Source organism: Nasonia vitripennis, chromosome 4 (genome assembly GCF_009193385.2).
Source record: "Nasonia vitripennis strain AsymCx chromosome 4, Nvit_psr_1.1, whole genome shotgun sequence".
Lineage (NCBI taxonomy): Eukaryota > Metazoa > Arthropoda > Insecta > Hymenoptera > Pteromalidae > Nasonia > Nasonia vitripennis.
The window spans coordinates 15,913,667-15,941,370 of NC_045760.1; the positions used below are offsets into that span (position 1 = coordinate 15,913,667).

The following is a 27,704-nucleotide window of genomic DNA, read 5'->3' on the forward strand; positions in this document are numbered from 1 at the left end:
CGGTCGATCTTTTTATCGCGCAGTCTCGTCAGATTTTTTGCACTTCTTTTTTTGCGCTCCGTTCTGCTCGTTCGTGCACAGACCTCTAGTGGGTATGTGTATGTGCAACCCGGAAGAGCGAGTGATGGCGTGTCTGTATTTATGTGTACATGTATGTGGATATAAGTAAGTGTGCGCTGTTGGCTCTTCTCGTCGGGACTCAAGAGTCGGGACGAACATCTGCGTATTACATGTATACACGAGGCGCAGCGTTACGAGAGAGCAGCTAGCCGATCGTGTGCGCGCGACCGTCGTCGACGTCGAGTCAGAAAACTAGTTTACGCGCGCTCCGACTCATAGGCGGACGCGTGCACGCGCTGAGTGATCGACGCGGCGTAAGAGCGCCGCTCTTCAATTCCTCATAATTAACGATCTTCTGAATTGTTTTTGGCGATACGTCAGTCGTTTGAATTAGCGATGAAACAAGCAGTGGCAAGGTGTTGATTGTGCGAGAGGTAGTGTATGTATTATATACGATAGTGGAGCAGTGCAGCAAGGATGGCGTCGTCGGCGGAGGGAAGCTTCGCACCAGTGTTTTTGTGATTCAGGTGATTCAGATCGCCGTGTCATCGTTTAGCTTATGAGATTTGAGAATTTCACATCACTGGTAGAAATTTTGTTCGGTGTTCACCAGTCACTGGCCAATCCTGTCGAAATAGAGCAGTAGCTCTATTTCGTGGCCAGTACTAACCAATAACTGGTCAATACTGCTTACGTTTATACCAGAGAGTTTGTTCCCGCAAACCGTGTTGTGTAAAGATGCACTGAGAAAATGAAAATCCCGAGCGCAGGAGTTTTCGTTCATTTGAATATTTTGTATTGTCCGACTACGATCCCATACACCGGTAATCATTTCACCTGCCGAATGGGCATTTCGATCGTCGTAACACACTATGCCGTGCATCAATCAATAAATGCCGAAAAAGAAAATAAATTTGTGGAGATTTTCGCAATGGTACTCGAACTTGTGAGAGCTCATTTCGTGGATTCACTGAGTATACCAACAAGTTTTTTATTCGTTATCGCGCATCTGTCTATTGAATTTACTTGTCTGACTTTTATTAAATATTTCAAAGTACGTATTATATACGCTTCGAACGTGTGGTACAAGCCGTGAACAATAAAAATGTTTTATCTCCGAAATTGTCTCTTTTTTCAGCTGCACATTTACAGCAGAGACATGCCAGTATGCAATCGAGGGTGTTATCGAAAAACCGATTTCAAATAGCTTTCTATCTTTCATCGTGGTAGAACATAAATTTTAAACGCGTTCGGCATGCTATTACTAGCGTATATTCGAAGCTTGTTTGCGATATTCTCGATAATCATTGATTATTCACGCTTTTAATTATCTGCGGAGGATATTTCCAGTGATAACCGAAAAAACTTCTGGTTTTATAATTGAAAGATTCATGATAGCCTTTTTTGACGTCCCCTGGCATGTACACTAAAAAAATCTACTCTAATACGAAATCCTCAATCTCTGTCATACATAACCATTGTCCTACAGTTGTTCGGTTTGATGTTGGCTTGTACACGAAAAAAAGCCGTTCGAATAATACCCGACTTTTAATCAATTGCGTCAAATATACGCTCGACTGCTCCGACGACGCAAAACAATATTTCAATAGACGATTCGAGGTACTAAGCGTCGCACTAGAGACACAAAAGAAATTTCTTCTTAATACATCAGGCGAGTAGACCCGACGAGTCATTCATATATCAGGCTTATTCGCATTATATACTGCGTACAACGCGCAGATCATCTCGTAAAAATAAAAAGCAGTGACCAAAAAATACTCTGAGAAGATCACGCCGCTTATGACTTCGATGTAGAAAAAAAAGAGATTCATCCTCGTGGCTATATGGCTGTAGGATCCCAAGGCACGGCACTCGGAAGATGCCGCAGACGACGTAAGAAATGCATTATTCTTCCGCTGTTTTTCGCGCTACACTCGCACGTGCTGTATGTAAGCCGGGGGTTTTCGACGTTGGTTATAGAAGGTACACATACGAAACCGTCGCCCCTAATCCTCGTGGGTTTCTAGCTCGCGCTAGTCGTAAACCGATAACATGACCACTCGTGGGCGCGCACGGGCGCCAGATTACAAGCCGCCATGCCTACTAGAGTGTTTATACGAGTCGCGGGCGCGTTTCAAATGAACCCCGACACGGAAAGAAGAAAGAGAGAGAGAGAGAGAGAGAGAGAGAGAGAGAGAAAGCTGGATTCCGCGCTTGAAACCGCCCTGTTGGCCGCGCGATGCCGTCGCGAGTTATAAATCGATCACTCGAAAGTGATTATTACTGAGCGCCAAGGAGATACTCGAGCTGCTGCTGCTGCTGCTGCAACTCACAGTGCCTGATCGCCTCTTTTTTGTCTTCTCTGTGATGCTCTCCGGCTCCTCCTGCTGCAGTTCCGTCTCTTATTTTTCGTCCTCTTATACTCTTGCGCGCTGGCCTCGGCCCTTTTTTCTCTCCCGCGCGCCTTATTCATCCCTCGCCGTGCTGTCCTTTTTCGCAGCGCCGTTTCGCTTAGTTGGCTCTTGGCTCCGAGGTCCTGGTCCCTGCCGACGGCGGGCTGCAGTCGGCGATCGATCCGCCCTGTTCGCACGCCCAACAAATCCAACAAGATTAGCCATTCATCCGCAGTGTGGGATCCACGAGTGGCGCTCGTGAGCAGTTATTTTTACATGCGAGCTCGTCTTCAAATACACTATACGGCTGCTCCTCGCATCCGTTGTTCTTTTCTTTCTCTCTTCTTCGTTTTCGTTCGTCGCGATGTGGTCTTACGACCCGAATCCAGTGTGACCAAAAGGCGCGATCCTACCTGCGACCATTTCGCCGTCATCGGAAACTCGCTTGCGTTTATAGATTTTTCATTTCATTGATCGACGCTGTGCTGCGTTTTGATGTAACATCATACGTCCGCGTGCATAGGCCACTTTCTTGCGAAGGATCGACTTCACAAGTATTGCGGGCGGCTTATGCTCAGTGTAGTTTGTGAAACAAGTGAAAGGTCCATTAAAAGTGCACAAAAATGGTTACGGTATCACGGCGTGGCTTCTTCTTCTTTTTTCGCGCTCAATCGAGCAAATATAATAGCTTTTTAATTCCTTATTCCAATTAGATTGAACCTCGCAGTTGCCGAAAATGAACATAAAAGACCTGAATTGTTTATTATTTTTACATTCAAGTATCCGAATGTGACTGACAACCAGTTCACGCCAGAAAATCTCTTTAAATTGAATTCGCGTTTTATTGTTTGATTCCGTCCATTTACTCAGTGCATTGTTGTAATGTTAAATCTTGCGGCTGCTCGATTTCCAGCCTAAGAAGCCTCGTTTATTCTTGGCAGATTCGACGTCTCAGCATCACAGACATTTTCTAGTTTGACAAAACTCAATGATTATGTCGTATACAAACATTCCAGACAAAGATGAATAAACAGTGTGGAACAAAGCTGGTGGTCGGTAGCAGCAGAAGCAACTTATACAGCAGCATCAGTGTTAGCGGTAGTCGTTGGATTCGAAACAAATGTAGAGGTGGCGATAACCGATCTGAAAATTTCGTATCATTTGGCTTGTGATAAGCCCGAGAATCAGCACGCAGATATGCCCTTTGTACTACTGTCTTAAATCCTCGCGCGCTGCGCATCCTAAGGCAAGAAAACACGTACCCAAGTCGCGCGAGGAGCTGTAAGACTGGGAGTGCCGCAGGTATTTATAAATAATCGCAGTGCCAGGTGATTAAGAGCGGATACCGTACCGAATGGACGTTGAAATATTGCACGCAGCTGCATGCTAAAGTACTCTTCAGAAGAGGATCGCAGCTCGGGGTATTATCATGGAGGAGTCAGCGACATCGATGATCGCCGCCCCGGCCGAGGACTGGCGTGACGAGAGCCTCGCTGTCTGGGAGGTAATTGTGCTCGCCTTGATTCTCACCACTACCTTCATGGGTAACGTACTTGTACTTTTCGCCATTTACCTGAAGAGATGCAGAGGCAAGAGACAGAGACTCACAAGGATGCATTTCTTCGTGATGCATTTAAGTGTCGCCGATTTGATCACGGGATTGCTGAACGTGTTACCCCAATTGGCCTGGGATGTAACCTTTAGGTATGTGTATGCGCATAATTTGCAAATAATCAAGTTCAAAAAGCTAATTGAATCGCTCAGAAAAAAATTGAACTTTACCAATGCTACGTATATAAGCAACAATTTTTCCTTCTTGACCGCGTAAATCAAAAATAAGTGTTTTATCGTGATAGCATACGTCAAGTTGTTATGATCAATCACATAAAAATGCTTGTTGTTTTGATTGTTGGTTGCAAACTGTGACTATAAAGTAGCTTCTTGTAGGCAGAATAAGATTGATTATTTAAATAACTGCAATCATAGTTAGCTAACGATACGGCCATGGCTTTGACGCCTTGCAACTAAACCGATTTCCTTGATTCAAAAGATATCTTGTTAATCATAGTGATTTTCATGTCATCTACAACTATTTATAAAATGATTTATCAAAACCGTTTTTCGAAAAAAATTTTCTACCGAATATCAAGACGTTTTTAACAGACCGATTGGTACTTTGATGTAACTTGCAATTTGCATTGTTGAACGCATAATAGTATATTGTGTACCAAGGGCGTAAAGTGGGCTTTTTAGGCCGAATGTGGATTTTGCAGTACAAGTCAAGGCGAGTTAGCCCGAGCCGAAGGCGAGGCCAAAAAGCACACTTAGCCCTTGGTGCACACCATATTTTATGTAACGCGCGGACGTATTTTCGCGTTTTTTCGTACGTGTTAAGAGGGACTGATGTGACTATTTTTTGACACGGCAACCGTGCTCTTGTCTTGTTCAAACATTATATAAAAGTCAAATTCATTTTTATATTTTTTTTTTTTTTTTGTAAATAAATAATTGATTTACCAGTACCGAATTTATAATGAGAAAATTGGAAAAAAATGAAATAAAGTATTATGTAAAGGGTTTTAATGAAAAAAATAAGAAATTTCGACAATGTTAATTTATATTTAGTTATAAATTAATTGTTCAAGAACATAACAGTTTGTACATTTTTTATTTAATAATAAATAATGCAAATTTATCAAAATCAACTTTTTTTTTTAAATTACAAAAAAAAAATTTTGCGCGCAATAAAGACTTTTTAGCGGGCAATAAAGGCCATTATTGCCCGCTGTTTGAATATGCGAGCAATAAAGGTTTTTATTGCCCGCTAAAATAACTTTTTTGTCCGCCGGTCAAAAAAGAGTCACTTTAGTCCCTATTAATAGGTACGAAAAACGCGAAAATCGTTCGCGTGTTACATAAAAGTAATTTTTTGTCACTCTTGCTCGTTGAATACTTTCACATAACTAAACAGCTTCGCTAAATGGCAAATTGTATATTACTCCATGAGGTTGGGGTATAAACGTTGTGGATAGATAAAAAAAAACGCAACATCTCTCGCAGCTCCCTCACTATAGAATCTACCCTGGTAGAATCGGTAACCCACTTAATGGGTTAATGGCCAGTTTTTGGCATAGAATCTAAGAAGTGTACAGTTTTCTTTGCCATTTCTAACGCTAAATGTAGCGCTTTTAACATACTTAATGGTCAGTTCTTGGATTCAATCTGGTAACCTTCCCTGGTAGAAAATCACCCATTTAAAATGGCTGTAAAGGCAAAAACTGGCTAAGTAAAATGTGAAAAAACTGGACATTTTAAATTTCCTAAAAGTAGTGATATCTGTGGCATTTTTTATGGCTGAGAATTATATTTCATTAAAATATCAATAAATCAATTAATTTTTCGGATGTAAAAAACAAAATTATTAATATTTAGGCGTAAGCTGAATAATTCGAATAATTCAAACATATGGCGAAGCTCGTAGGGCTTGTGTAGAACAACGTCTGCATGGCTCAGTCGGCTAAGGCGCACTTTGGCCGTACTTATTTGGCCTCGTGCAAGGTGTGGGTTCAAGTCTCCGGTCAGACAGAATTTTTTTGATGCTAAACATTATTCTATACTTTCCTTTGAACTAAAAATTCGAATCCAAGCCTGCTAGATACCATTTTCAAATTCTAACCTCAAACTGTGATAAACACGTGTAACCCAGCTGTGTTACTCGACCAACTATAATGGGCAGTTTGTACTTAGAACAAAGTAAGCAGATTGAATTCAAGAACTACCCATTAAGTTGGAGAAAAAGCGTTACATTCTGCCTAAGAAATGACAAAGAAAACTGCCTAGTTCTTAGATTCCATTCCAAGAACTGGCCATTAAATGGGTTACCGATTCTACCAGGGTTGTTTTTAAGTATAAACTGCCTATTATAGTTGGTCGAGTAACACAACTGAGTTACACGTGACTTATCGAGGTTTGAGGTTAGAATTGGAAAAAGGTGACTAGCGGGCTTGGATTTGAATTTTTTGTTTAAAGAAAAGTATCGAATAATTACTTATTTGCATTATAAACAATTCTGTTTGACCGGTGACTTGAACCCACACCCTGTACGAGGCCAAATAATTAAGGTTGTCGCCTTAGCCGACTGAGCCACATATACATTCCCCCACGCAAGCCCTATACGAGCATATGTTTAAATTATTAAAATTATTCAATCTACGCCTAAATGTTAATAATTTTGTATCTTATATCCAAAAAACTAATTTATTTATTGATACTTTTATGGAATATAATTCTCACCCATAAAAAACACAAGATATCGCTATTTTCGGAAAATTTTGAATGTTTAGTTTTTTTGCCTTTACGACCATTTAAAATGGACGCTTAATTCTCTACCAGGGTACATAACCTCTGTATACTGTTTTTGCCACAGAAAAACTTTATGTTATGCGGCACTTTATCATCATCCCTATATAAAAAAGTCATGACCGGATGAAGTGAAGCCAAGAATGCGTCAATATGATTGGCTCATGTAGTGCACATGCGTCAAAAGTATCGTGAGAATTTTTTGATTTGTTATTGCTTTCTAAAATTGATTCTAATATTGAAAATGTAATATAATACTATAATACATATCAAATTATAATTTGTGTATTTATAATATTCTAGAGACACTCTACTCTCGAGAATATTCTATTCTCGAGACATAACCTTAAAATTTTAAAAGGAAGTTGGCGATGAAACCGCGGCAATTTTGAAATTTATATGAGCGCGAAATGAATCATATATTGTAAAATTTGATATATTTCCGTGATAGAAAACAAATATTAAAAATATCAATCAAATATTTATATTCCATTTAATAAGTTAATGAAATTATAGTCTACTACAGTGCGCGCAGCGCCACGTCTAGTACTCGTAAAAAAGTAGTGTGCGCAACTATTGCTCCATACACTATAACATATTGTTTAACGCTGTTTATACCGACCAATTAATTTAGTTATAAAAAGTTTTTTCCAAGAAAAAGGATTCCGTTTTTTGTTTTTATATCTGTAAAAAGTTAAGCAAAATAAGATATTCATTGTTTGTGTTTTATAATAAATACGTCAAGATATCATGAGTTTTTACAATGCGTATCAGATAAAAATCTGAAAAATTGTTGCTAACGTCAGTTGAGGAAAATTCGGCTGAATAAGGCAGAAAATAATTATTGTTTAAAAATCAAATTAGACGAATAAAAACTAATAGGTTTCAGGGTGGTCCGATACTCTGTAAATTAGTCAAATTTTGTCAACCACTAGGCTCTTACTTGAGTTCGTACGTGCTCATAGCAACGGCCGTTGACAGATATCATGCAATTTGCTATCCACTAAGCTACTGTAGAACAACGTCACGCCGATCGAGAATTACAGTTTACGTAGCATGGCTGCTCGCTCTTCTCTTTTGTTTACCGCAGGTATGTCTCATAATAATAATAATAAATATGTCTTGCTGATCATATACATACGTCATTACAAAAAAAAATAATGAAATTTATTACTTAGGTATTTATCTTCTCATATCAAGAGATTTCCGCAGGTGTTTGGGACTGTTGGGCGACATTTACCGTACCGTACGGAGAAAGAGCCTATGTTACCTGGTTTGTTAACTTTTATTTTGAATGATTATTATTGATTGCCGTGTCATATATTAAGCTTTAGGCTGTAGGCTGTCTGTGTAAGTCAGTTTGTCTGGAAGGTTCAATGGACTAGGCGCATGAAACAACAAAGGCCATTTACATTTTGCTTGAATATAGGTACATATCGCATGTGCGTAGATTAATCGATTTATATATATATATATATATATATATATATATATATATATCAGATTTTTAATGTTTTAAACCTTTAGTGAAATTGATTTTCGCTTATCGAAACAGATTGTTTGAAATCGAAACAGATGACGGTATACTGATACGATTTATTGAAAATGGATCAGTAACTTATGTATATGTATATATTAACGATCACTGGGAGCGAGTAGCACTACGTAAGACAAAAAGTAATTCAGCATTTGTGATCATAAAAGCAACTATTCTTATTAAATTATTTAGGATTCACCTTGTGCATTTCTATTCTATTTCTTTCTTTTATCGTGTCAAGGTTATTTCTCAAAACATTAACTTGTTATTAACATTTATCATAAAAAGAAACTGGCTTAGAAGATTTTAAAATCTCATATTTTATTGTATATTAATATTATGACACTGTTGTGGGAAATGGTTTTCTATCTTGCTCGATTTTCTCACTCGCTTCGCATTCGAAAAACCTCGAGCAAAATCACCTCCCACAATAATCTCATACGATATTTTATAGCACAACAACCTCAAAATCGACAATAAAGTTGTTATTTTGAGGTTAGTGTGCTATAAATGACTAATACGATACTCGTGACATAAGTAACACTTCTGCACGGCGTGAGGTTACATGTATCTTAATGTACTATCGTGTAATGTAGATAATGCTTATCTTTAGGTATAGTGTGACTGTTTTCTTACTTCCCTTTTGCGTGCTGACCTTCACCTACGCAGAAATATGCTGCAGTATCTGGCGAAACCGCGAGGTCATGGTACTAGCAAGCCACGAACGACAGCAGGCCCTTACAAAAGAGGGTCGCAGCCAAACCACCCTCATATCTAAAGCAAAGATAAATACTGTAAAACAGACGCTGGCCGTCGTTACACTATATGCGGCCTCTAGCATACCATTCGTGGGATGTCAGTTATGGGCAACGTGGGATCCTTTCGCCTCGTCTTCAGCTTTCTTCGATGGTGATTACACAGAAAACTTGTTTGTTCGCCTCGAAAAGTTAAAAATAGTTTAATTATGCTCCTAGTTTTTATGCTAAGAAAAGTTATTCTAATGAAAATGTTTGCTCTGCAAGCTCGAGCCAGTTAGCGCCAGTAGACGTTACCGAAAAATCTTTGTGCAAAAATCAACAGTAACTATACGAAAAATAATGTAAGTTCAAGTGACGATCTCTGGACCCTCCTTCGCGCTCTCTACACTATAGTCACATGAGTTCACAGACAGACACAGCTGTGTATTTTGCTATGTTATTAGTACGGCGTCAATGACAATGTTAACGCGTACTGGCACCAGCTAGGTCGAGCTTGCAAAAGGACGAAAGAATAGCAGCATTCTTAAAATTGATGTGGAAAAATTAAGTATTTCGTCCTTTGTGTTTAACTTTACATAATTTTGATTCTCAACAATTTAAACACAATATGGAGCCTTTTTATACAATAAAACAACATTTCATTACATGGCCCATGCTTCAAGTTAACGCTTTTTTACGCTATACCGTTATTTTTAGTACATCTTATGGTTTTTATTAGGTCCAATTTTTACGATTCTGTCTTTGCTCAGCAGTCTAACAAGCTGCGTTAACCCCTGGATTTACTTAACGTTTAGCTATGAGCTGCGCGCTGCATTGACGAAATTTTTGCGCAGCTTGATAAAACGAGACCGCACTTCAAGATTTGGTAAATATCAGTTTTACTTTTTATGCCAATATTGATATTTTTTGCTAATAATGTAGTATTAACCGTGGCTGGCCTTTTCTGTTGCATACTTTTTCAGAACGAGCATCAAGCAATGCTAATTCAAACGAAACAAGGTCCTCCAAAAGGTCTTCCTTCATTTCGAGAATGTCTCGCTACACAAGTTTTATCATTTATGGTCCAATGCGAACGATAGAAATAGTAAATAAACTGTATATATAGTCATTTATCGTGACATGTGTATATTATGTATAAATGTCAATTTTGTACCATAGTGTGTACATAATTTTTTAAGTTAATATTACATAAAATTTATTCTTTTACACATGTATTCTCTTTATTATGGGTGTGAAATTAATATCCCGATAGGTTGACGTGATAATCAGTGCTGGGTAGAATCTCCTCTCTGTAATTAATCAATTCGAAACTGTATATGCGCCAAACTAATGTTGTTAGAGCAATCAGAGGCTTCGTTTGTACTGCAAATATGTCGCTTGTATTTGGATTTATTATTCAATAATTAAGTTTAACTTTATTGTTATGCTTGTGATGTTCGACAAATATTATTTTCTGTATTCCACGGTATAAAGTGCTATTCATCATTGTTCTTCTGACGTTTGTTTCGCCTACTATGAGCTTTGTAAGCAGCTTTAACATACGTTGAACGATTTTACAAAGTATATGATAAATCCGAAATTGTATAAGGTGCATCTCAGCCAGCGCTTGAAGTAACAAAAAAAGCTTTTTGTTGAAAACTCCTTCGTCTTCGCGGCTTTCTTCAATTCCCCCTTAACTGGTACGCGTTTACTTTTGAAAAAAACTGTAGTCTAAATAGCTATAGTCGTGAGTATGGTCGATAGCGTGAGAGATAGACAAAACTGAGCGTGTGCCTGTAGGTATTGTCGCGGTCACCCGTCGCCATGGAGACGCATACACACACGATACGTGCACGCATCGATTCCTCACTTCACTTGCACTGTATAAGCAGCTTGACTATAGCAATAATTGGCGACAGCAGAAGAGCTTGCAGATGACAGAGCACAAAGGCACGTCCTTTGCTCATTCGTGCGTCAAGGTGCCGGTGGACCCGTACAGTCGGCAGCCTACGCCACTGTACGAGCGTCCGAAGATAGTGCATAGAACAAACGCCAAGTCGGAGAAGCCGGCAAAGATGACGACGGCGTTGGGTAAGCGCCACGAATACCGCCCGAACAGTAAATCATGCTCCAGGTAAGGTTTGATTCTATACACGGACTTGCGCCCTCATGCGATTGTCATGAAAAACAAACGCGTGGACATACTTTTGTTCAGTATAACGAGTGAGGATATTTTTTATAGAGATAACTTTTATAAACTATATATTTAAGTATACAATTCTCGAGGAAAAAAACTTGCTTCATATAGAGTCCGCGTTTGTGCTTTCGCGTGATTATTTTCTAGAAAGAACGATGAAACTCAAGAGAATGCGATTAGTAACGGAACTGGAGCATGTAACAGTTATATTGATAAAAACTAGCGCACATAAAGCAAGAAAAATATTGTTTTCTTATCGTTGACGTGCAGGCTAGATAACAGATGCAGCGTCGAACTAGAGAATGCGCGCGAGGACTACAGCAGCTTCCTCGAATTCATCGAGAGTATTCCGGACTACATGGAGGTCCACCACCTGTCGAACGAACAATTTAAGCAAAAGCTCGACTACTTGAAACGAAAGCAACGCATGCTACTCAAGAACCTGCGCAACTGCCTGGAACAAGACGAGCATGCCGAACTCGCCACTATTAGGGGCTCAGAACGTAGCAAGTCTCCACGAGAAAAATGCTGCGCGGGTGATCTCGTGACCAAGGGAACCAAGCTAACGCTGAAAGGAAAGCGCTGCAATTTGGAAGAATCGAGAGCCAACAGCCCGCTGCTCTATCCACTGGTCAGCTTTTCGCGCCTCGCCGAGGATCAGGACTTTCTCACGTACAGGTGAGTGAAAGTTGACTTGATAAATAGTATGATAACGCGCATGTACAGGAGCGAGCGTAATGCGTAGATCTGTCTCCAGATGCAAGTATCGGGACAAAACAGCGAAGACTCGTCGCAACGAAGAGATTCTCTCGGCAAGCAAAGATTGGAGTTCGGGTAGCGAGTCCAAGTGCAGCGGCGATAGCCTTGAGAGCGACGACCAGGAGATAAGCGTGGAAACGAAAAGCCTGCCGCCGCGTAGCCCAAAGAGGTGGCACCCAACTCTACCCAAACCCTTCAGCTTCACGCTCAGGTATAATTTATGCGCCCGGCCGGTCCGATCAGACAAAAAGTAAACTGATGAGCACGAATGATGATGATGATGATGCAGTGCCACTTAGTTATGAGATGATCAGCCGAGTTAATTAATGCGAGATAAATTGTTCGGGGAAATACATACATGGTGAGACAAAGATTAATGCGTTGACTTTTGAAATTTTTACGCAAACTAAATGCTCGGTGTAATGACATCATTCAGTATATTGTGTATATAAATCGTTCTATTGTGCATATATTTACATTGTTTCTGATTGCTCTCGCTACTCTTTGTGTCATCGGCGAGCAAGATTCATTTAACACTCGTATTAATTTATTTTAGTGCCGTTTTTTTTTCAATTCAGTTCCTCGACACCGAGTTTTGATATAAGTACACCAGTGTAAGTAATAGCTCTAATAGCTGTTTTAATTGAGAAAAAAGATCTGGTCGATGTTTTTTCGCTGCCAATACAGACGCCTGAAAAATTGTTATGTGCAATTTTTACAAACGAACAAACAAAATCCAAATTCTTCTTTCTCCATACACACATTAATCATGGAAATGTAAAGAACGTCCTCGACGACAAACGTGCGAATTCGCCGATTCAGACGACGCTTTTTAAAGGGAGGATGCCGAAAAGTATATGTCATTGGTGGAGCAACAGGCGGCAGCAGAGTACGAGAGCTTCAGACCAGGCAAAAAGAATCCAGCGAAAAAGCGTCGCATAAGACCGGTGCCTTTGACATCGAAAATTCCCTTGTACGACAAACTTATGGCTGAAAAGGAGGAGAGGTAATGCAGCCGAAAAGCTCTATTCTTTCAATGCAAGCTTTTTTTCATCATCCTGTACCGGTAAATCTTTAATGCGACTAAAGAGTTTTTCTTGTACATCTTAATACAAAAGCCACATTTTATAGCACTTCCACGCTTCTTTCAAAGTCCTGAGACCTCCTGCCAAACCAGATAGATTTTTCTCGAAGAAAAGCACTGTACATACGATCGCACACACACTCGATCTGCCTGCATCACCCCCGCCCATCTCTCTGCCATGATTCGTATCTCCACGCGCTTTTCCACAGAAGTCGTATCGTGCGGGAGGAGAGCGTTTTGAGCCTGATGTCACAGGTGCGGCCTTTCAAGCTAGAATGCGATCGGCGCGCGCACAGAGCTTTGACGCGCTCCAGCCCTGAGCTTAGCTGCAAGAGGATCCGGGCTGGCTACAAAGGTGGTACTGCTGATTCCGATGTTGCCGGCGCGGGTTTCAAGGCAAAGCCCGTGCCTAAGAATCTCTTCAGTACCGACGTCTACGATCGCATGCTCGAGGATGAATATTTCAGGTGATATCGTACGCACCTCATGCAATGCCACACGAGGCGTGAGACGGAATTTTCAATTTTTCTTTTTCACATACATAGTACGTCTGATTTGATTCGCGACGCGCCCGAGCCCACTGCGTATAGATGCACATTACGTATACCAGAGGAGTTTCAACTTTTTTTGTTCTACTCTTCTCCACCTCGTTAATATTTCAGTCATACAACATATAATATTATACATTAGAAGATATTCTCAAAAATAAAATGCAATTTAGAAATTTGCAAAAGCGCATTCGCGCGGCTGAACTGATGAAGAATTCCTCGCTACCTCCCTCGATGGCGCGGCGCAATCGATGCAAATCCGCGGTAAGTCTTCGCTCGCAGAAAAGTTCATCAGAAGAACGTCCGCGAAGTTGTGTCACAGACAGCCGCGACTCCGTGGCTCTGAGTCGCGGTACGCCCATACCCAGTGAACGTTCCAGATCCTCGGCGATGACGAGCGTTCTACCACCCCTCGGCAACAACCTGGCGGCTATTTTACGAGCCCAGGCCTCAAGGTATTGCTTTATTATGTTTTTATTCACTGAGTTATGTAACGTTATGAACGTTTAAAATTCATCCAGGGCGCGTGATATCGGTCTGTCCTATAATGAGACTTATTACTTCGTCATGACTTGATCGATCCACTCATTTTCTGGTCTACAATTTCTATCACTAGTGCTGAATGAAAGATTCTTCATCGTTCATTATCGAGACCAATTCGTTTGAATCTAGGGTACTTCTTAGCTAGTCCTAGTATCCATTACTCTAGAACATAGTTTGGTGTAATTAGACTCCGGAGTGGGTTTTGTTGAGCACGATTTGCGAGTGGCACTGCAGCGATACGCATTTTCCAGAGAAAAGCTCGAGCGTGAGATCCAGGAGCAACTAGAGGAGAAGCGCCGGGAACAACTGCTCCGACTGCGAAAGGCTCTAATTGGCAGAAAGCCCGCTTGGAGGGCCCTCCGCTCCGCCGCGAGGTTCGTATCTTTTACCTATCAGCGAATAACATAAGGTGCTTGGGAAAAAATAAAATAATCGTGCTGTTCGAGAATCTTGTAAATATTTCAACGAGCAACATGCAAAATCTTATCGTTGACTTGTGCATCTGTGAGTTTCAATACTAATAGCTGGTTTATATTTATATATTTCTTGTAAATATTCATAAATAAGGCATGAGCACGAGAGAGATTTGGACTTTCGAGTGTCGCTGCGACGTGACGAGGCTCGGGAACAAGCCGAGCGCCATCGCTTCCAAATGGAAATGATGCTTGATCGCGTCACTCGGATCCCAACGCTGTTCGAGCGCTACTCTCAGGTAAACTCTCATTCTCGATGGTTTATCTTTTGTCTGCAAGATAACGCTTTTATAGAACAATGCTACTCTACATTTATTTGAACCGGCGGATATTCCGTTATCTATTTCCAATAAGCATATTTAAGTATTCCTGATACCTAGAGTTGATTATTATTGAATACAAATGCTACGTAAATAAATCACAAGCGGATATAGGACATCGGTCAAGATTTCGAAAACTCTATATTTCGATAAATCTTTGCCGCTTTTGAAAGACTGCCTGATGTTCTCAACAGTATCTATACTTACAATCTATCAAACAGCATACATAACCGCAGCATTATAACACATCACCGTCGATCCTGAACTTTTGTTTCTTATCTTTTTTTCAAAATCACCATCGACGCACACATCATTCTCTCTCATACCGACGCTCCGACTTGAGGATGAGATGATGTTGCAGAGCTTCCAGTCGGTCATGCAGCTCCATCCGAAGCTCCATCATATCGGTTTCAAGCCCACTCACAACTGCACCAACACAGCCGGCAAAAAGAAGAAAAAGAAGAAGCAGCAGCAGTCGAACAAACGGCAGAGCTGCAGCAGCGTAGACTCGTACGTCAGCCTGGCGAGCAGCTCGCGGCCGAACTCCGGTTCGCTTACGAGTTCTTCGGGCACACCACCGTCTCTCAGCCGATCGTCCGTCGGCTCGCGATGCAAGTCCTCGACACCAAAAATCATCCGCGCGAGCGCTGCAGCCGAAAAGAAGAAAAACGACAGGGGTCCGCTCAAGGTCTCTATCAACGAGACTGCCGAGCTCATCGAGGACGCGAGGCACCAGGATGAGGACGAAGAGCCTTTCTCGATAGACTCGGCTAACAGCCAAGTGCGCGAGGAAAGAGAAAAACGGGCACTCGCTGCCGACGATAACGAACATGTCGAGAAAGAGTGATTCCACTTCATTCTATGCGTATAATTTACACTTAATATGTACTTCGAATAATTTTCATTATTGCACGTACTTTGCCGTTGTTGACACCTTGACAAATTTCTTCTGTTGATGCGTTGCTTCTATGTATATCGTTACTTGTTCATCATTTGTTATTGTTTATTACGGTTCGTTTATAAGGATACTTAGAAGCTCAGTGCAATATATTCGATACATTGGAACGAACGCCTAGACGTTCTTGCGATGAAAGATGGTATATGTTGGTGCGTATTCGGTCGTCGGAGAGCAGAATCTTGCATCGAAACCTCATTTGCATCCAAGACATGATCTTTTATAGATGTATAAACTTTTGTATCGTGATATATGCATTAGTATTGTAAATACCCATCATCATGTACAAAAGTGCGACAATGCCATTAAAATATCGCATAGTTTATCCAGTTCATGCATGAGCGTATGCTTAGTCTTACCTCAAGTTACCTTAGTTGGAACCACAGGATCTTTGTGATATTTAGTATGTTTGTGAAATTGCATGAAGCAGTGACAAAGTTTGTGTACGAGATTACGGTGTCTTAGATACTATTATCTAATTTTAACCAAACAAAATATTTTATCATTGTTTATTTTTACCTCGATTGTGCAATAGTGAGCATGAAATAATATTGTTTGTATTTAGTAAGTTATAGTCATAATGTTATATAATTGGGTCGAGCTACCTGCAATTATATGATAATAAAAAAAATATAAAACTTTTCGTAGAAAAAGAAACTTCCACTAAACGATATCACAGAGTTCGATACCAAAATTAACCGAGCGTTTAATAAAAATCAGCCGACTGTTTGTATACGCATTCCATTGAAAAATAGTTAAGTCTTTTATTCACAACCTGCAGAAAATCCTCCATTTCGTACGAGAATTGCACACACATAAATAAAAAGATCTTCAAAATCAAGAAAAGTAAAATCAAATGAAGTAAAAGTCATCAGTGGCAATCTCCTCGAGCGGCGATGTTACAATAAAAACAGTAGAACGCTGCGGTCAGAATCAGTAGCTCAAGTTGTCGAGTATCCAGTCAAGGTAGTAATCGACGCGCGTGTAGACGCCGGGGAAGCCCTGGGTACCGCAGTTGCGGACACCGAAGCTGACGACACCGTACTGGACGTAACGCGAGTCACCGTTGTAGACGGTAGGGCCTTGAAGAGGGCCACCAGAGTCTCCACTGCAAGAGTCGCGGCCCTGCTCGCCGCCCATGCACATCTGTTTGTGCCAAATCCGTGTCTGTTTCGCATACACCGCGGCGCACTGGTCCTGTGGGAAGCGCTGAAGGTTGACCTTCAGCATCACCGGGCTCGATATGCGCTGCTCGTATACTCCCCAGCCAGTCACCGTCAGCTGTCGATGCAGAATGAACAACATTATTTAAAATACTTGACGATACTCCAAAAATAAGATATTGTATTCTATTTTTGTTGTGTATACCTTCTTCGATCGGATTCGCGCCGCAGTACCGATGGGCATGCAAATGGGCTTAGCGTTAGCTGGCCTGAAATCGATGTTACGGTTGACTCTTATCAGAGCGACGTCGTTGCGCAGCGCCGTCCTTGAATATTGCGGATGGAAGGTAACTCTTTCAATGCTGAAATCCTGGTACCTTTCGTTGCAGATCTCTTCGCTGCCAGTACCTTGGCAGTCTCTTTCAGTCGTTATATCATGCTCGCCAACTCTTACTCCGACCAACTGCAGATCTGTGAACGAATCATTTTTGCATCAAAATATACTTCCCACGCATACAAATTGTTTAGCTGCTACTGCTATCTTTCTTAATCCGAAAGAGTGAAAAATCACACAAAACAGAGTGACTTAATTTTACCACTTAAGGAGTGTTTTTTTACTCTTCCAGATTTAGAGAGATTATTTTAGCAAATATATATCATATATCTGCAAATCCACAAAAAACCGAACACTTCAGGGGGTCTAAGTGGAAAAATTAAAATTTGAAGGCACACCTACCAGATCAACTTTTTTGGGTTCTTTAGGCAACATGAAAAACCTTGGGTTCCAGCGATTACGAAATATCTATTTTTTGCCGGGCAGTTTAGATTCTCTTATGGAAATTTAATACGCGGAAAATAAACGAAAATTAGCCATTGCTCAACAGTAGGTACTTAATGTCCGGAGGCGCAATTCAAAAATGTATTTAATATGATCAAAGTATCCGAAGAAAGCTTTAATTCGAGGGCTAGTGAGCTAAAAATAGTTGCCTAGGTATGGATTTTTTACGAAATACGATTTCTGTATTTTCAACGATTTTAATCCTATTTTAAATTGCTTGCAACTTTCGATAGAGTCCACGGTCGTTTTCAACGATTTTTTCTTTAATTCAACATCTCGGGCTCCGCTGGTCATTGATGTCGGAAAAAATAATGCTCGCTCGGCCAGGTAATAAATTACCCGGAGTACAGTAAAGGCTTTTTTTCGGTAATTAGTAATTGGCCCGTAACTTTTTGTTTACATAGGGTTTGGAAGTGCTATACCCATGTTTTTTACATATTGTATGCCCAAGCGCATGTAAAAATCTTGATCTGGTTCGTGTGCCCAAAAATTGCAAGAGCTTAATTTTTCGACAGGAAAGTATCCGACTTTTCGTAGAATGACTCATATAATAAAAAAAATAATAATAATATCAGTCAACATTAACTATCGTAAGTACATGATTCATGTTTCAGCATTAAATTTAATGGTTTTGTTATGTTTCCGCAATGTTTTACGGTATTTTTGAACTTATTTTAAATTTTTCCACTCAGGTATAAAAGAGCAATTAAATTGGGGCTCGTACACGAACGGCTCCAATAAACTGTTAAGCGGAAAAATGTCGATGTTTTTGAAAAGCAGTTCCTTTTACCTTTTAATTATTCTCAATATTCGTATCTTAGAAATTAAAAGATGTTCCCCAATCGATTGTGAATTAAACCAAGATTTATCACTCGGTCGATCAATATTTTTATGAACAAAGGATTTCCGTGAAGTTTGAATATTTTTCTGCGCCTGTCTTATACAACGTGACTTTTTAGTAAAATTCCCGAAAATCAGCATTCAAAAGATGCCGAAATAACACTTACTCGAGGGTAATTGAGTAACGCAGTGAGCGGCAGTAAGGATGTAACGATTGTTGATGACTGAACCACCGCAGCGGAATTCCGGTTTGGGAGCACCGGTCCGATAGGCCAATAGCGCCATCCATGGGAATTCCTGTATTCCTGCTGTAGATCCACCAACAATCTTGTTCGCGTTTATAATACCGCAATTTCTGTGATCCAGCAGGCGCAGATTCGAATGATTCGTAACATCTGGCGGTTGCGAGTCGTCGACTGGCCTACTCGTAGTCGAGCCCTGTAAACGTTATTGCGTTTGTATAGTTTCAGCGCCTTTTCATTTGGAACTTTTACTCGCATCAAAATATAACATATGATTTCTACTCACAGACGATTTTTCACAGCAAACTTTGGGATCAGTTCCATCCAAGCCACACTGCGATTGCTGCAAGAATTGTATAGCTCCTTGCGGTAACGGCTTTTGTTGTATCATTTGGAGTAAAGGGGGGCAGGTCTTCAAGTTTATACACGTACCGGGAGTCCTATTTGGGGTGGTGCACGCATCATCGTCTGGATATATGATTTCTGAAATTGCGAGAAATGCGCATATTACTTCACACTATCGCAATGACTTGGTCAAATTCGACGTAGTATTATTGATTTAACGCGGTTTCGCGGAAAGGCCAGTATAACTCGCTTATCAAGGTTTCGCATTTTTGTGAACGTTATTGATTCATCAATGTTTCCAAGATCTTCCATAATATCCCACCGCAATGAATTCGTCTGCTATTTTGCGCTTTGATGAAATCAACATTGATTTATCCAATAGAATGGAGTAGAAGGCCTAAATTATAATCAAATCTTCTTTTTAAATTCAAACGCGCGTGACCAGCGAAGGAAAATGTTTCCTTGTCCATACAGAATTCGAAGACCGATAAATGAACTTCCTCGAAGACATTAGTAATTCAGAGTCTAAATTTAGAAGCCTCTCCTGTATAGCCATATCCTTACTGAAACGTATAATTATAAGTATACCGAAATACTGACCATCCGAATCTCGTCTCTGCGTTTCGTAAGCGCTGCACTTCGTATACAAAACTGTCGACTATATATGTATCCGAATATGCATCATGCACATACCTCCGCAAAACCGCGTACGCGCGTAATCGCGTATTTAAGATAAAGCTCAACCCGCGTCGGTCGAGTTCTGATGCAGTTCGGCCCGTGAAAGGAAATATACGCAACTATGAAGAACGCTATGTGCAAAATCTCGACTCGTGCGAGTATGCGGCTTCAAGGATGAGAATCAGCGTCCGAATACAATCTACAAATCCGCGAGGCTATGTGAGGATATATGTATACACATGCATACAGGTAGATACCAAGCAAAGCCAACGTAAGCAAACAATTATTTACGCCGGCATCGGTAGATATAGTGTAGTGTATACTTACGTGAGGACGCGTCCGGCACCGCGAGAACCAACGCCAGTCCGAGAACTTTCAAAGTCCACATCGTGATCCAGTTACCGGTGCGCGGTTCCAAGGAGAAACGAGCGAAGCGAGAAAAAAGTGGATAACTATCGGCGATGCTGACCGAGCAGAAAAAAGGCGCTAAACGACTAGCTAACTGCGTTTAGCGACACGGGAGGAATATCGGTGTCGACTGGCAGAGAAAAAAATCCGCGAGAGAGACAGAGTGTTAAAGGACTGACATGCTAAAAATGTGGCGGGCACGCGTTTTTCTCTCGGACTATGCTCGTGCGCGTATACACGAACAGACGGACACACGCGGGGCGACGAGCGAGTGTGATGGCGTGAATCTGCGTGCGCTGGCGTATAATACGACAGTCAGCGAGTCGCGAGTGCGCCGCGAGCCATCAGCGTGATAAACCAGTTTTATTCCCCGCGCATGTTTTCCCGCGTGAGTTTCGCGCGCATGAACGCACACTTGCTCTCTCTCTCTCTCTCTCTCTCTCTCTCTCTCTCTCTCTCTCTCTCTCTCTCTCTCTCTCTCTCTCTCTCTCTCTCTCTCTCTCTCTCTCTCTCTCTCTCTCTCTCTCTCTCTCTCTCTCTCTCTCTCTCTCTCTCTCTCTCTCTCTCTCTTACACACTCGATCCACGCACGACTAGAGAGACCGCGGTCGATTTGTGTATGCGCCCCCCCCCCCTTCTTTCTTGAGGATTTCTTCCTTTCTTCGTAGATGCACGCGCCTTTCTTCGTCGATGTCCGAGCGAGTGAACGCATCGCGAGGCAATGGCTGTAGAGACCTCTCCGTCGCTGACCAGTCTCTTTATGCTGCCATCTAGCCTTGATAAAGCTTCAGGAAAACAGCCGCGGAATCGAGTGAGAGAATCGGGGTAGGACTTGGCTACAGAGTACGTCTGCATTGTATGTATTATTCTGCGCTCGCGCATCGAGCCGCGTAAAAAGAAGCATTCGTTTGACTGCTCGGATGCAGCTTTGCAAGGCGGTCAGCTCTTGTTTTTTCGTTCTTATTTTTCCTTTTTCGACAGACTGCTGAAAACAGGAAAATTTCCACTGGCGTGTACTGTCGAAGCAGCTGGCCGAGGAGTGATCGAACGGAATCAATGCCGAATCACTGTTTTAACAGCTGATGGCTTTTTGGATATCCGCGCCCGCGAGCGAGAGCGACTGACAAACCAGCCAGGAGGTCATGAATTATTCAGTGCGTCCGTGTTGTAGAGAAATTTAATTCAATCTTTTTCTATTTTCGTTTGTTAAGCCAAGATTTGTTCATATACGAAACACACTTGGATTTCACAGTGCTTGAACAGTGGATTTTTCTTAGAATCATTAGTCATCTTAAGGTCAAGTTTAGAACATTAGTTTATGCTCAAAGTACTTAATACTTTGACAGAGGAAGTCTTAGAAAGATGTCTCATACGATCAGGCTTTAAAAAAGAATAATTTTTCACTAATTAGTGCCAAACAGTACATAGCTGTTCATGTGGAATCGTAATCCATCAATTATTTTATATGAACGTTTTAAGGAAAACCATATTTTTTCTTTGTAAACATGTAAAATGCGTAACTAATTTCACAATTTTTTCACCTGGCTTTCGAAATGTCTGCGCACGAACAAGCCACGTTAATAATTTATTTTGTTTCGTATTTGCTCTGTCTAGTAGAACAATAGACAGAACAAGGAACTCGGAGAAACTTTGGCGAATTCGAGAAGCACGTGTTGGCAAAGCCAACAATTGCGTTACACGTTAATTTTCACAGGTGAACAAACTTCCACACACATACGCGCTGCCGCGTGTATACGAGCCTTCGCGACAAGGCGGGCATTTCGAAGGGTGTTTTCTATTTGTTCAATATTTTTGAGGCGAAGTTTGATCAGCGGGCGCGCGCGCGCAAAATCATCAGCCGATTGGAACGTGAATAGACGACTAAATATCCAAGCGTCAGGCGCGCTTCGGAAAAATCCGTCCCGTATGCGCGAGCTGTTGCCTTGAAGAAACCAGTCGTTTTCTCTATCATTACCGAGTGGGATTCCCCTCTTGCAGACTTGTTCAGTGTGTCTGTGTGCACGAGTCCGTTAAACCCACTTACAACGCGGATGTATCTTACGAGCTGCTGACGCAACGGAGCATCGGCGTTTTTCATTGTTCAAGTTTAATTAGTCTTTGAATATTTTTAAGTTTGCAAATTGCCTTCTTAATGCGCACCCAAAAACAAACAAACATTGTGGCGAGCGATATGATCCCGACAAATGATTATGCATAATATATCATGTTAGGTATTCCCCCGTTCGCGATCCTGGGCAATTTCGATTACTCATAAGATCTGTTAACCATTCAGGTAGCATTTTCTTCTTCGGGTCGGAAGCTAAAGCTTATTAGACACTTATGCAAAGGAATGATGATGCTCTTATTTTCGCCGCATCCGTACACTTTAGTCGACGGAACCTAGCTAGAGTGCATTTGAAAGCTATTTTAAATATTTATTAGCGCGTGCTGTACTCCACTAGAAAGACTATTTTAATATGCAATCACTGGAAAGCCCAGTTTATTTTAACCGGCTCTAAGCTGTTGCATAAAAAATGCGAAGAAAAATATAAGTACTCCGAAAATAACATTTCTGGCATCAATACATTGGTTGGTGATTGAGTTTCGTTACCGCGTAAATGAAATTTGGGTATCAATTCTAAATCTGAATTAACGATTTTACGAAAAGATAACCCAAGCACGAGAAAATCAAGTTAAATCCGACACGTGTAAAATTTATGAAAATCGAACTCGAGTTATTTTATTATCTTGTTTGGCCTACGCGTCATCGTTAACCTTTCTACCACTTGACCGCAAACGAGACTGATAAGGATTTCTTCGTTCTTTCGTGTTGCGTGTACTTATACGTCAAATTTCAACGATAAACAATTCTCTATTTTTTTAATGTACGCATTCATATCATTCAAATCAGTTATCTAGCAGCAATTATTAAACCGATTTGATCCAATAAACGAGATGAAGTCGCAAACAAATTTTGTTAAATATTATATAATGTTCTCAAATATATAAAATTGCACTGTATTTTAAATAATCGTTGAGAAATTCAAAGGCCATGTGTCTGAAAACAAGAATTTTCGTCAAAATATTTTTATCATTGAACTTTTTTTCATCGATTGAACGATGCACTTTACGAAGCCTGAACACGTTTATTTAATGTCAAAAACTCGAAAATACACTGCTTCAATTTTGCATTCCCGACAAACAAATTATATTCATTTCTGTTTTCTTTGTGCAATTTTGATTTTGTTTTGCATTGCTGTCATTTCTTTCGCATGATTTACCTATATACAGTACATCTCATCATCAAGATATTAGAGAAGGTGCAAATTGAATTCTCCTAGGTGAATCTTATTTTCGAGTAGAGTATGAAATTCTCTTTTTCAACATTAAAAGACAACGAAGTAAAAGAAGGTGACATCGAAATACGCCGTACTGTTTCTATTGCATGTCAATACTATTACGAGATGAAAGTCGAAAAAAATACACCATTAAGCTAATCTGTATAACATGCATTTCTGAGATGGCTACTTGAATTGAGCTAATCTGTAAATTTTCGCACAGAGACTACTTGTTATTTCGACCAATTATTATTTTATCATTTTTATTACTCGATGTACAGTGTAACATAAAATAACGTATTAATATTAATACTATTTTAATATCTTTATGGATTTAATTGTACGTTATTTGATGAAAAAACTTACGGCAAGTGACCACCTAGAAATGATCATTATAGCTCTTGGGACTTTCCCATCAAACTCCTTAGTATAATAGTTACATATTAGCGCACATGCTTCTAGATTTACATTATCACTACGTTGACTTTGTAAATTATCGATTTTAAATTTGTGGCCTTGAAGCGATATCCATTTGTTTCACAATTGTAAAATCGTTCTATTTTACGGGAGTGAGATTTTTATTTTCATTTCTTCTTTGGACAAACAATTACTCACCTTCTGATAAGGTTCTTATCACAATAGTTAGCTGTCTCCCTCACGCGTAATATTAGTATCAAAGGTTTTATACATTTTCCCTTTATAGTCTGGGGAGTATGCGGCAATTTGAAAATAGTTTTTGAAGAATCATAAAATTTATTATCATCATATTTTTCATTTTTTTTTCTTCATATCTCCCAACACAGTTAGATATGTTACATTATAATTTTTCAGATTAAAACGTTTAGTAGCCTAGAAAGAAATAAAATCATTTTCTTTGTCCTTCTTCGAAAATTTCGTATGCGTCAGTTTTGGCACTCAATTGTAATCTTCACAAAAAAAATACAACAGATCAACTCGCAAAAAACAAACAAAATCATAATAAACAAGAAACCAATAACACACAGTCATAGAAACAAATTAAGGCCTGAGTTTGCTTATAATCCAGGGCATGTAATCGTAGACCTTGGTGTAAACGCCAGGCCAGCCTTCCATACCACAGGGTGACGGACCGAAGGAGACAACTCCGGCTTCGCTCCACCTGAGAGTGCCGTCTGGCAGTCTGTCCTGCTGCATGAGGGGTCCGCCAGAGTCACCTCGGCACGAGTCTCTGCCCTTCACGCCACCCGCGCAGATTTGTCCCTCACCGAGGCTTACGCCTGCGTTACTGTACCGGCTACCGCAGGCCTGCTTGTCTACCAGAGGCACGTTGACCTTGAGCTTGACATCAGACTCGGAGCGAGTCTCGGTCTTGCCCCAGCCGGCAACGGTAAGCTTCTGCCCGATATCCGAGCTCGTGGGCAGACAGATCGGCTTGATGTAGTTGGTGAAGGCTACGTCGCGCGACAGACGCAGTAAGGCTATATCGTAGCGTTGATCGTTGGAGTACGGAGCGTAGTCCTCGTGGACAATCTGCTCGTCGATGCCGACGTTTATGGGCTCGTCGGCGCAGACGAAGCCATCGCTGCCGTCGGGGATGCAGTCAGGATTAGTCGCAGTGTTGTACTCGCCCAGACGAACGGATTGCAGGGTCCAGGTACTCGGCAGCGAGCGACCCTTGAGACAGTGAGCAGCCGTAAGAATGTAGCGCTTACTGATCAAGGCTCCACCACAGGCTGTAGTCTTACCGCTCGCTGAAATAGACAAAAGTGGGGTTTTTAGCATAAATACAAGATATGGTGAATTTAAAAAATTCTTATATTTTTTCAAGTATTGAAATAATGCCCGTATGAAAAAACGTGCGCAGCGAAACAATAAAAATCAAACGAATGATCACCTTCGTGGAAAATACAGAAAAGGCAAAAAAATCCTCTACTTTATTATGGAAGGCTGTGGTAAGAAGTCGACTAGTCGAAAACAAACGTTACAGCAACGAGTAAAATCTTAGTATCATTCAGTTTATAAAAACTACCGCGTGATCTCTTATTCAAATTCTAATCTGTAGGCGACGAAACGCAGAAATCGTTGTTTCGGCTGTATAAGTATATACACAAGCTTGCTCGCTCTTGATTGCGTTCTTCCTCCTACTTCTTCTTTTTCTGGAATTAGCTCATCACCAGAGATAAGCTCGATCAGATAATTAAATATGTAAAACTGCATGCAGCGCGTCCCTTTCAAGTGTGTGTGTGTGTGTGTGTGTGTATATATATATATATATATATATCGCTCATCTCGCGAACAAGTAGAATCGTCAGAAGTAAACAAACGCGATACAAGTGCTTCACGTTCTGATTAAATTATACGCGACTGGCGTACTTGCGCGGTGTCCTCGAATAAATAAAGCTCTTGATACCGGGCATTCCCCCGTCGTTATGAGCAGCATCATATATTGGACAAATTTTTCATATCTCCACTTACGCTTGCGGTACTCGAGAAGCGCCATCCAGGGAAACTCATCGAGCTCGGTTGCATTGCCTCCGACGATACGATTTGACAAGTCGCGACCACAGTCCGTGGGCAGCAAGTTGCTACTGGGCACTTGAGGGGTACGTTCGGTCACGGGGCTGGTGAAAGCACCATTGTTGCCACCAGGGGTGGTGCGGGTAGCACTGCCCTGGACGCAGCAGACCATTGGGTCGCGGCCTTCGAAGCCGCACTGACTCCTCTGCAAGAACTGGATTCCAGCAGGATCACGTGGCTGCGCTGTGAGAATAGCAATCAAAGGCGGACACTGCTTAAGATTGATGCACTCGCCGATCTCGTTGTTCGGATTGCGGCACGGACCGTTGTTCTCTGAAAAATTCAGAAACGTATACAATTAAAAAAAGAGAGCTGCATTCAATCGTAAGAACTATCAGTTTTGACGTTTCCAGCACAACAATTAGCAGCACGTCATTCAAGAAGATTATGAGAGGAGCCGATTACCCAAAAAATTTCTATTAAAGCTCATCAGCAAAGAAAGAAAAGAAAAATTATTATAATATGTACTTACGAGCACGAGCGATGCCGAGTACAGCGAGTCCGAGGACAAGCAGGGCCCCTCCAATCTTGTAACCCATGGTCGATTTCGGCTTGGACGATTCAGTCGGTGATGTCGATGTGTCACCGTCCGGAGAGTTGCTGGAGCTCGAGCGCACACGCGTCACGATATGGCGTATGGTCTGGCGTATGCAAAGTCAATATGAGACAGACGAGCTGCGCGCCGGGACAGAAAGCGAGAGTCCGGCTGGCCGAAGATTCGAGCGGCAACTGTAGTGTAGTAGAGCTGATGATCCAGGGTAAACTACTCTCCCACCACCGCTAACTTCGCGCCCGCACGACGACAACGCTTCAATAAGTCTCTTCCGATAATTATATCTGTATGTGTTTGTTTGCCACGGCTCGCGCTTTACACGAACTGTTCGAACGTGAATGTGTGTGAACGCAGACTTTCCGTATTTCTTATAGCCGGCTTTCGCGATCTGCCGCACGGTCAGTGGACTCTCTCTCTCTCTCTCTTTCTCCCCTCTCTCTCTCTCTCGGCTGTTCGTTCCAATCAAGGGATCGCATTGAATGTTTATTGTCACTGAACTTAATTTGAGAAAACCCTGCGAAGGTGGATTCCCGAACATGTGGCTGTCTCTTTCTGAAATGGCCATCAGGTCGTCGCTGCAGAAGTCTCAAGGAAGTTGGGAACTCATCAGCACATCTCACGCTATTTTGGAATTAAAATTGAAATTATATTCTTACTGCACGGTACTTTCAGCAATTTAGGATTAGACTTTGTATGTTTAAATATACATAGGTATAAGGTTTGATTTGTTTCATTATTCTATCGAAACTAAAACAAAGCTTCGTTAAGTCGTAATTATG

At 41.1% G+C, this 27,704-nt stretch overlaps 4 protein-coding genes and 1 long non-coding RNA gene across 6 annotated transcripts; 3 read left to right on the forward strand and 2 right to left on the reverse strand.

The window, feature by feature from the left end:
* Positions 1-275: 275 nt before the first annotated feature.
* On the forward strand, positions 276-10,313 carry ITR (neuropeptide receptor). The gene is made up of 7 exons (NM_001172274.1): positions 276-587; positions 3,395-4,157; positions 7,695-7,902; positions 7,991-8,085; positions 8,963-9,258; positions 9,826-9,972; positions 10,070-10,313. The coding sequence occupies exons 2-7, from the start codon at positions 3,883-3,885 to the stop codon at positions 10,210-10,212; spliced, it is 1,164 nt and encodes a 387-aa protein (NP_001165745.1). The 5' UTR covers positions 276-587; positions 3,395-3,882; the 3' UTR covers positions 10,213-10,313.
* A 755-nt stretch (positions 10,314-11,068) lies between these two features.
* On the forward strand, positions 11,069-16,719 carry LOC100679882 (protein FAM161A). The gene is made up of 10 exons (XM_031929902.1): positions 11,069-11,177; positions 11,554-11,961; positions 12,041-12,253; positions 12,621-12,656; positions 12,881-13,048; positions 13,336-13,593; positions 13,848-14,129; positions 14,469-14,591; positions 14,785-14,929; positions 15,354-16,719. Exons 2-10 carry the CDS (start codon positions 11,642-11,644, stop codon positions 15,855-15,857), a joined length of 2,049 nt encoding a protein of 682 aa, XP_031785762.1. The 5' UTR covers positions 11,069-11,177; positions 11,554-11,641; the 3' UTR covers positions 15,858-16,719.
* SP22 (serine protease 22) lies at positions 16,461-20,806 on the reverse strand. Of its 2 annotated transcripts, none has more exon segments than NM_001161571.1 (5): positions 16,461-17,246; positions 17,334-17,599; positions 18,974-19,244; positions 19,335-19,531; positions 20,399-20,806. In NM_001161571.1, coding segments are annotated over 5 exon segments (1,143 nt in total). In that variant the 5' UTR covers positions 20,460-20,806; the 3' UTR covers positions 16,461-16,898.
* Positions 20,807-21,146: 340 nt separating this feature from the next.
* Positions 21,147-24,780, forward strand: LOC116417291. The gene is made up of 2 exons (XR_004227591.2): positions 21,147-21,334; positions 21,460-24,780. It is a non-coding gene; the product is annotated as an uncharacterized LOC116417291 (long non-coding RNA).
* On the reverse strand, positions 24,555-27,071 carry SP16 (serine protease 16). Its single transcript, NM_001161605.1, has 3 exons — positions 26,845-27,071; positions 26,271-26,645; positions 24,555-25,546 (listed from the first exon to the last, which is right to left on the reverse strand). The coding sequence occupies exons 1-3, from the start codon at positions 26,909-26,911 to the stop codon at positions 24,834-24,836; spliced, it is 1,155 nt and encodes a 384-aa protein (NP_001155077.1). The 5' UTR covers positions 26,912-27,071; the 3' UTR covers positions 24,555-24,833.
* Between the last annotated feature and the right edge of the window lie 633 nt (positions 27,072-27,704).

Bases quoted from the DNA above. Each gene is read 5' to 3' on its own strand.
- ITR (NM_001172274.1), top strand. From the start codon at position 3,883: ATGGAGGAGTCAGCGACATCGATGATCGCCGCCCCGGCCGAGGACTGG. The intron at 7,903-7,990 runs GTATGTCTCATA...TTTATTACTTAG, and splicing joins TTCTCTTTTGTTTACCGCAG to GTATTTATCTTCTCATATCA. The intron at 8,086-8,962 runs GTTTGTTAACTT...GCTTATCTTTAG, and splicing joins GAAAGAGCCTATGTTACCTG to GTATAGTGTGACTGTTTTCT.
- LOC100679882 (XM_031929902.1), top strand. From the start codon at position 11,642: ATGGAGGTCCACCACCTGTCGAACGAACAATTTAAGCAAAAGCTCGAC. The intron at 14,130-14,468 runs GTATTGCTTTAT...CGCATTTTCCAG, and splicing joins TTACGAGCCCAGGCCTCAAG to AGAAAAGCTCGAGCGTGAGA. The intron at 14,930-15,353 runs GTAAACTCTCAT...CTCCGACTTGAG, and splicing joins TGTTCGAGCGCTACTCTCAG to GATGAGATGATGTTGCAGAG.
- SP22 (XM_032598801.1), bottom strand. From the start codon at position 19,439: ATGATACAACAAAAGCCGTTACCGCAAGGAGCTATACAATTCTTGCAG. The intron at 17,600-18,973 runs GTAAGTGTTATT...ATTCGTTCACAG, and splicing joins CGTTACTCAATTACCCTCGA to ATCTGCAGTTGGTCGGAGTA. The intron at 17,247-17,333 runs GTATACACAACA...CTGCATCGACAG, and splicing joins CGCGAATCCGATCGAAGAAG to CTGACGGTGACTGGCTGGGG.
- SP16 (NM_001161605.1), bottom strand. From the start codon at position 26,911: ATGGGTTACAAGATTGGAGGGGCCCTGCTTGTCCTCGGACTCGCTGTA. The intron at 26,646-26,844 runs GTAAGTACATAT...TGAATTTTTCAG, and splicing joins ACTCGGCATCGCTCGTGCTC to AGAACAACGGTCCGTGCCGC. The intron at 25,547-26,270 runs GTAAGTGGAGAT...TGTCTATTTCAG, and splicing joins GCTTCTCGAGTACCGCAAGC to CGAGCGGTAAGACTACAGCC.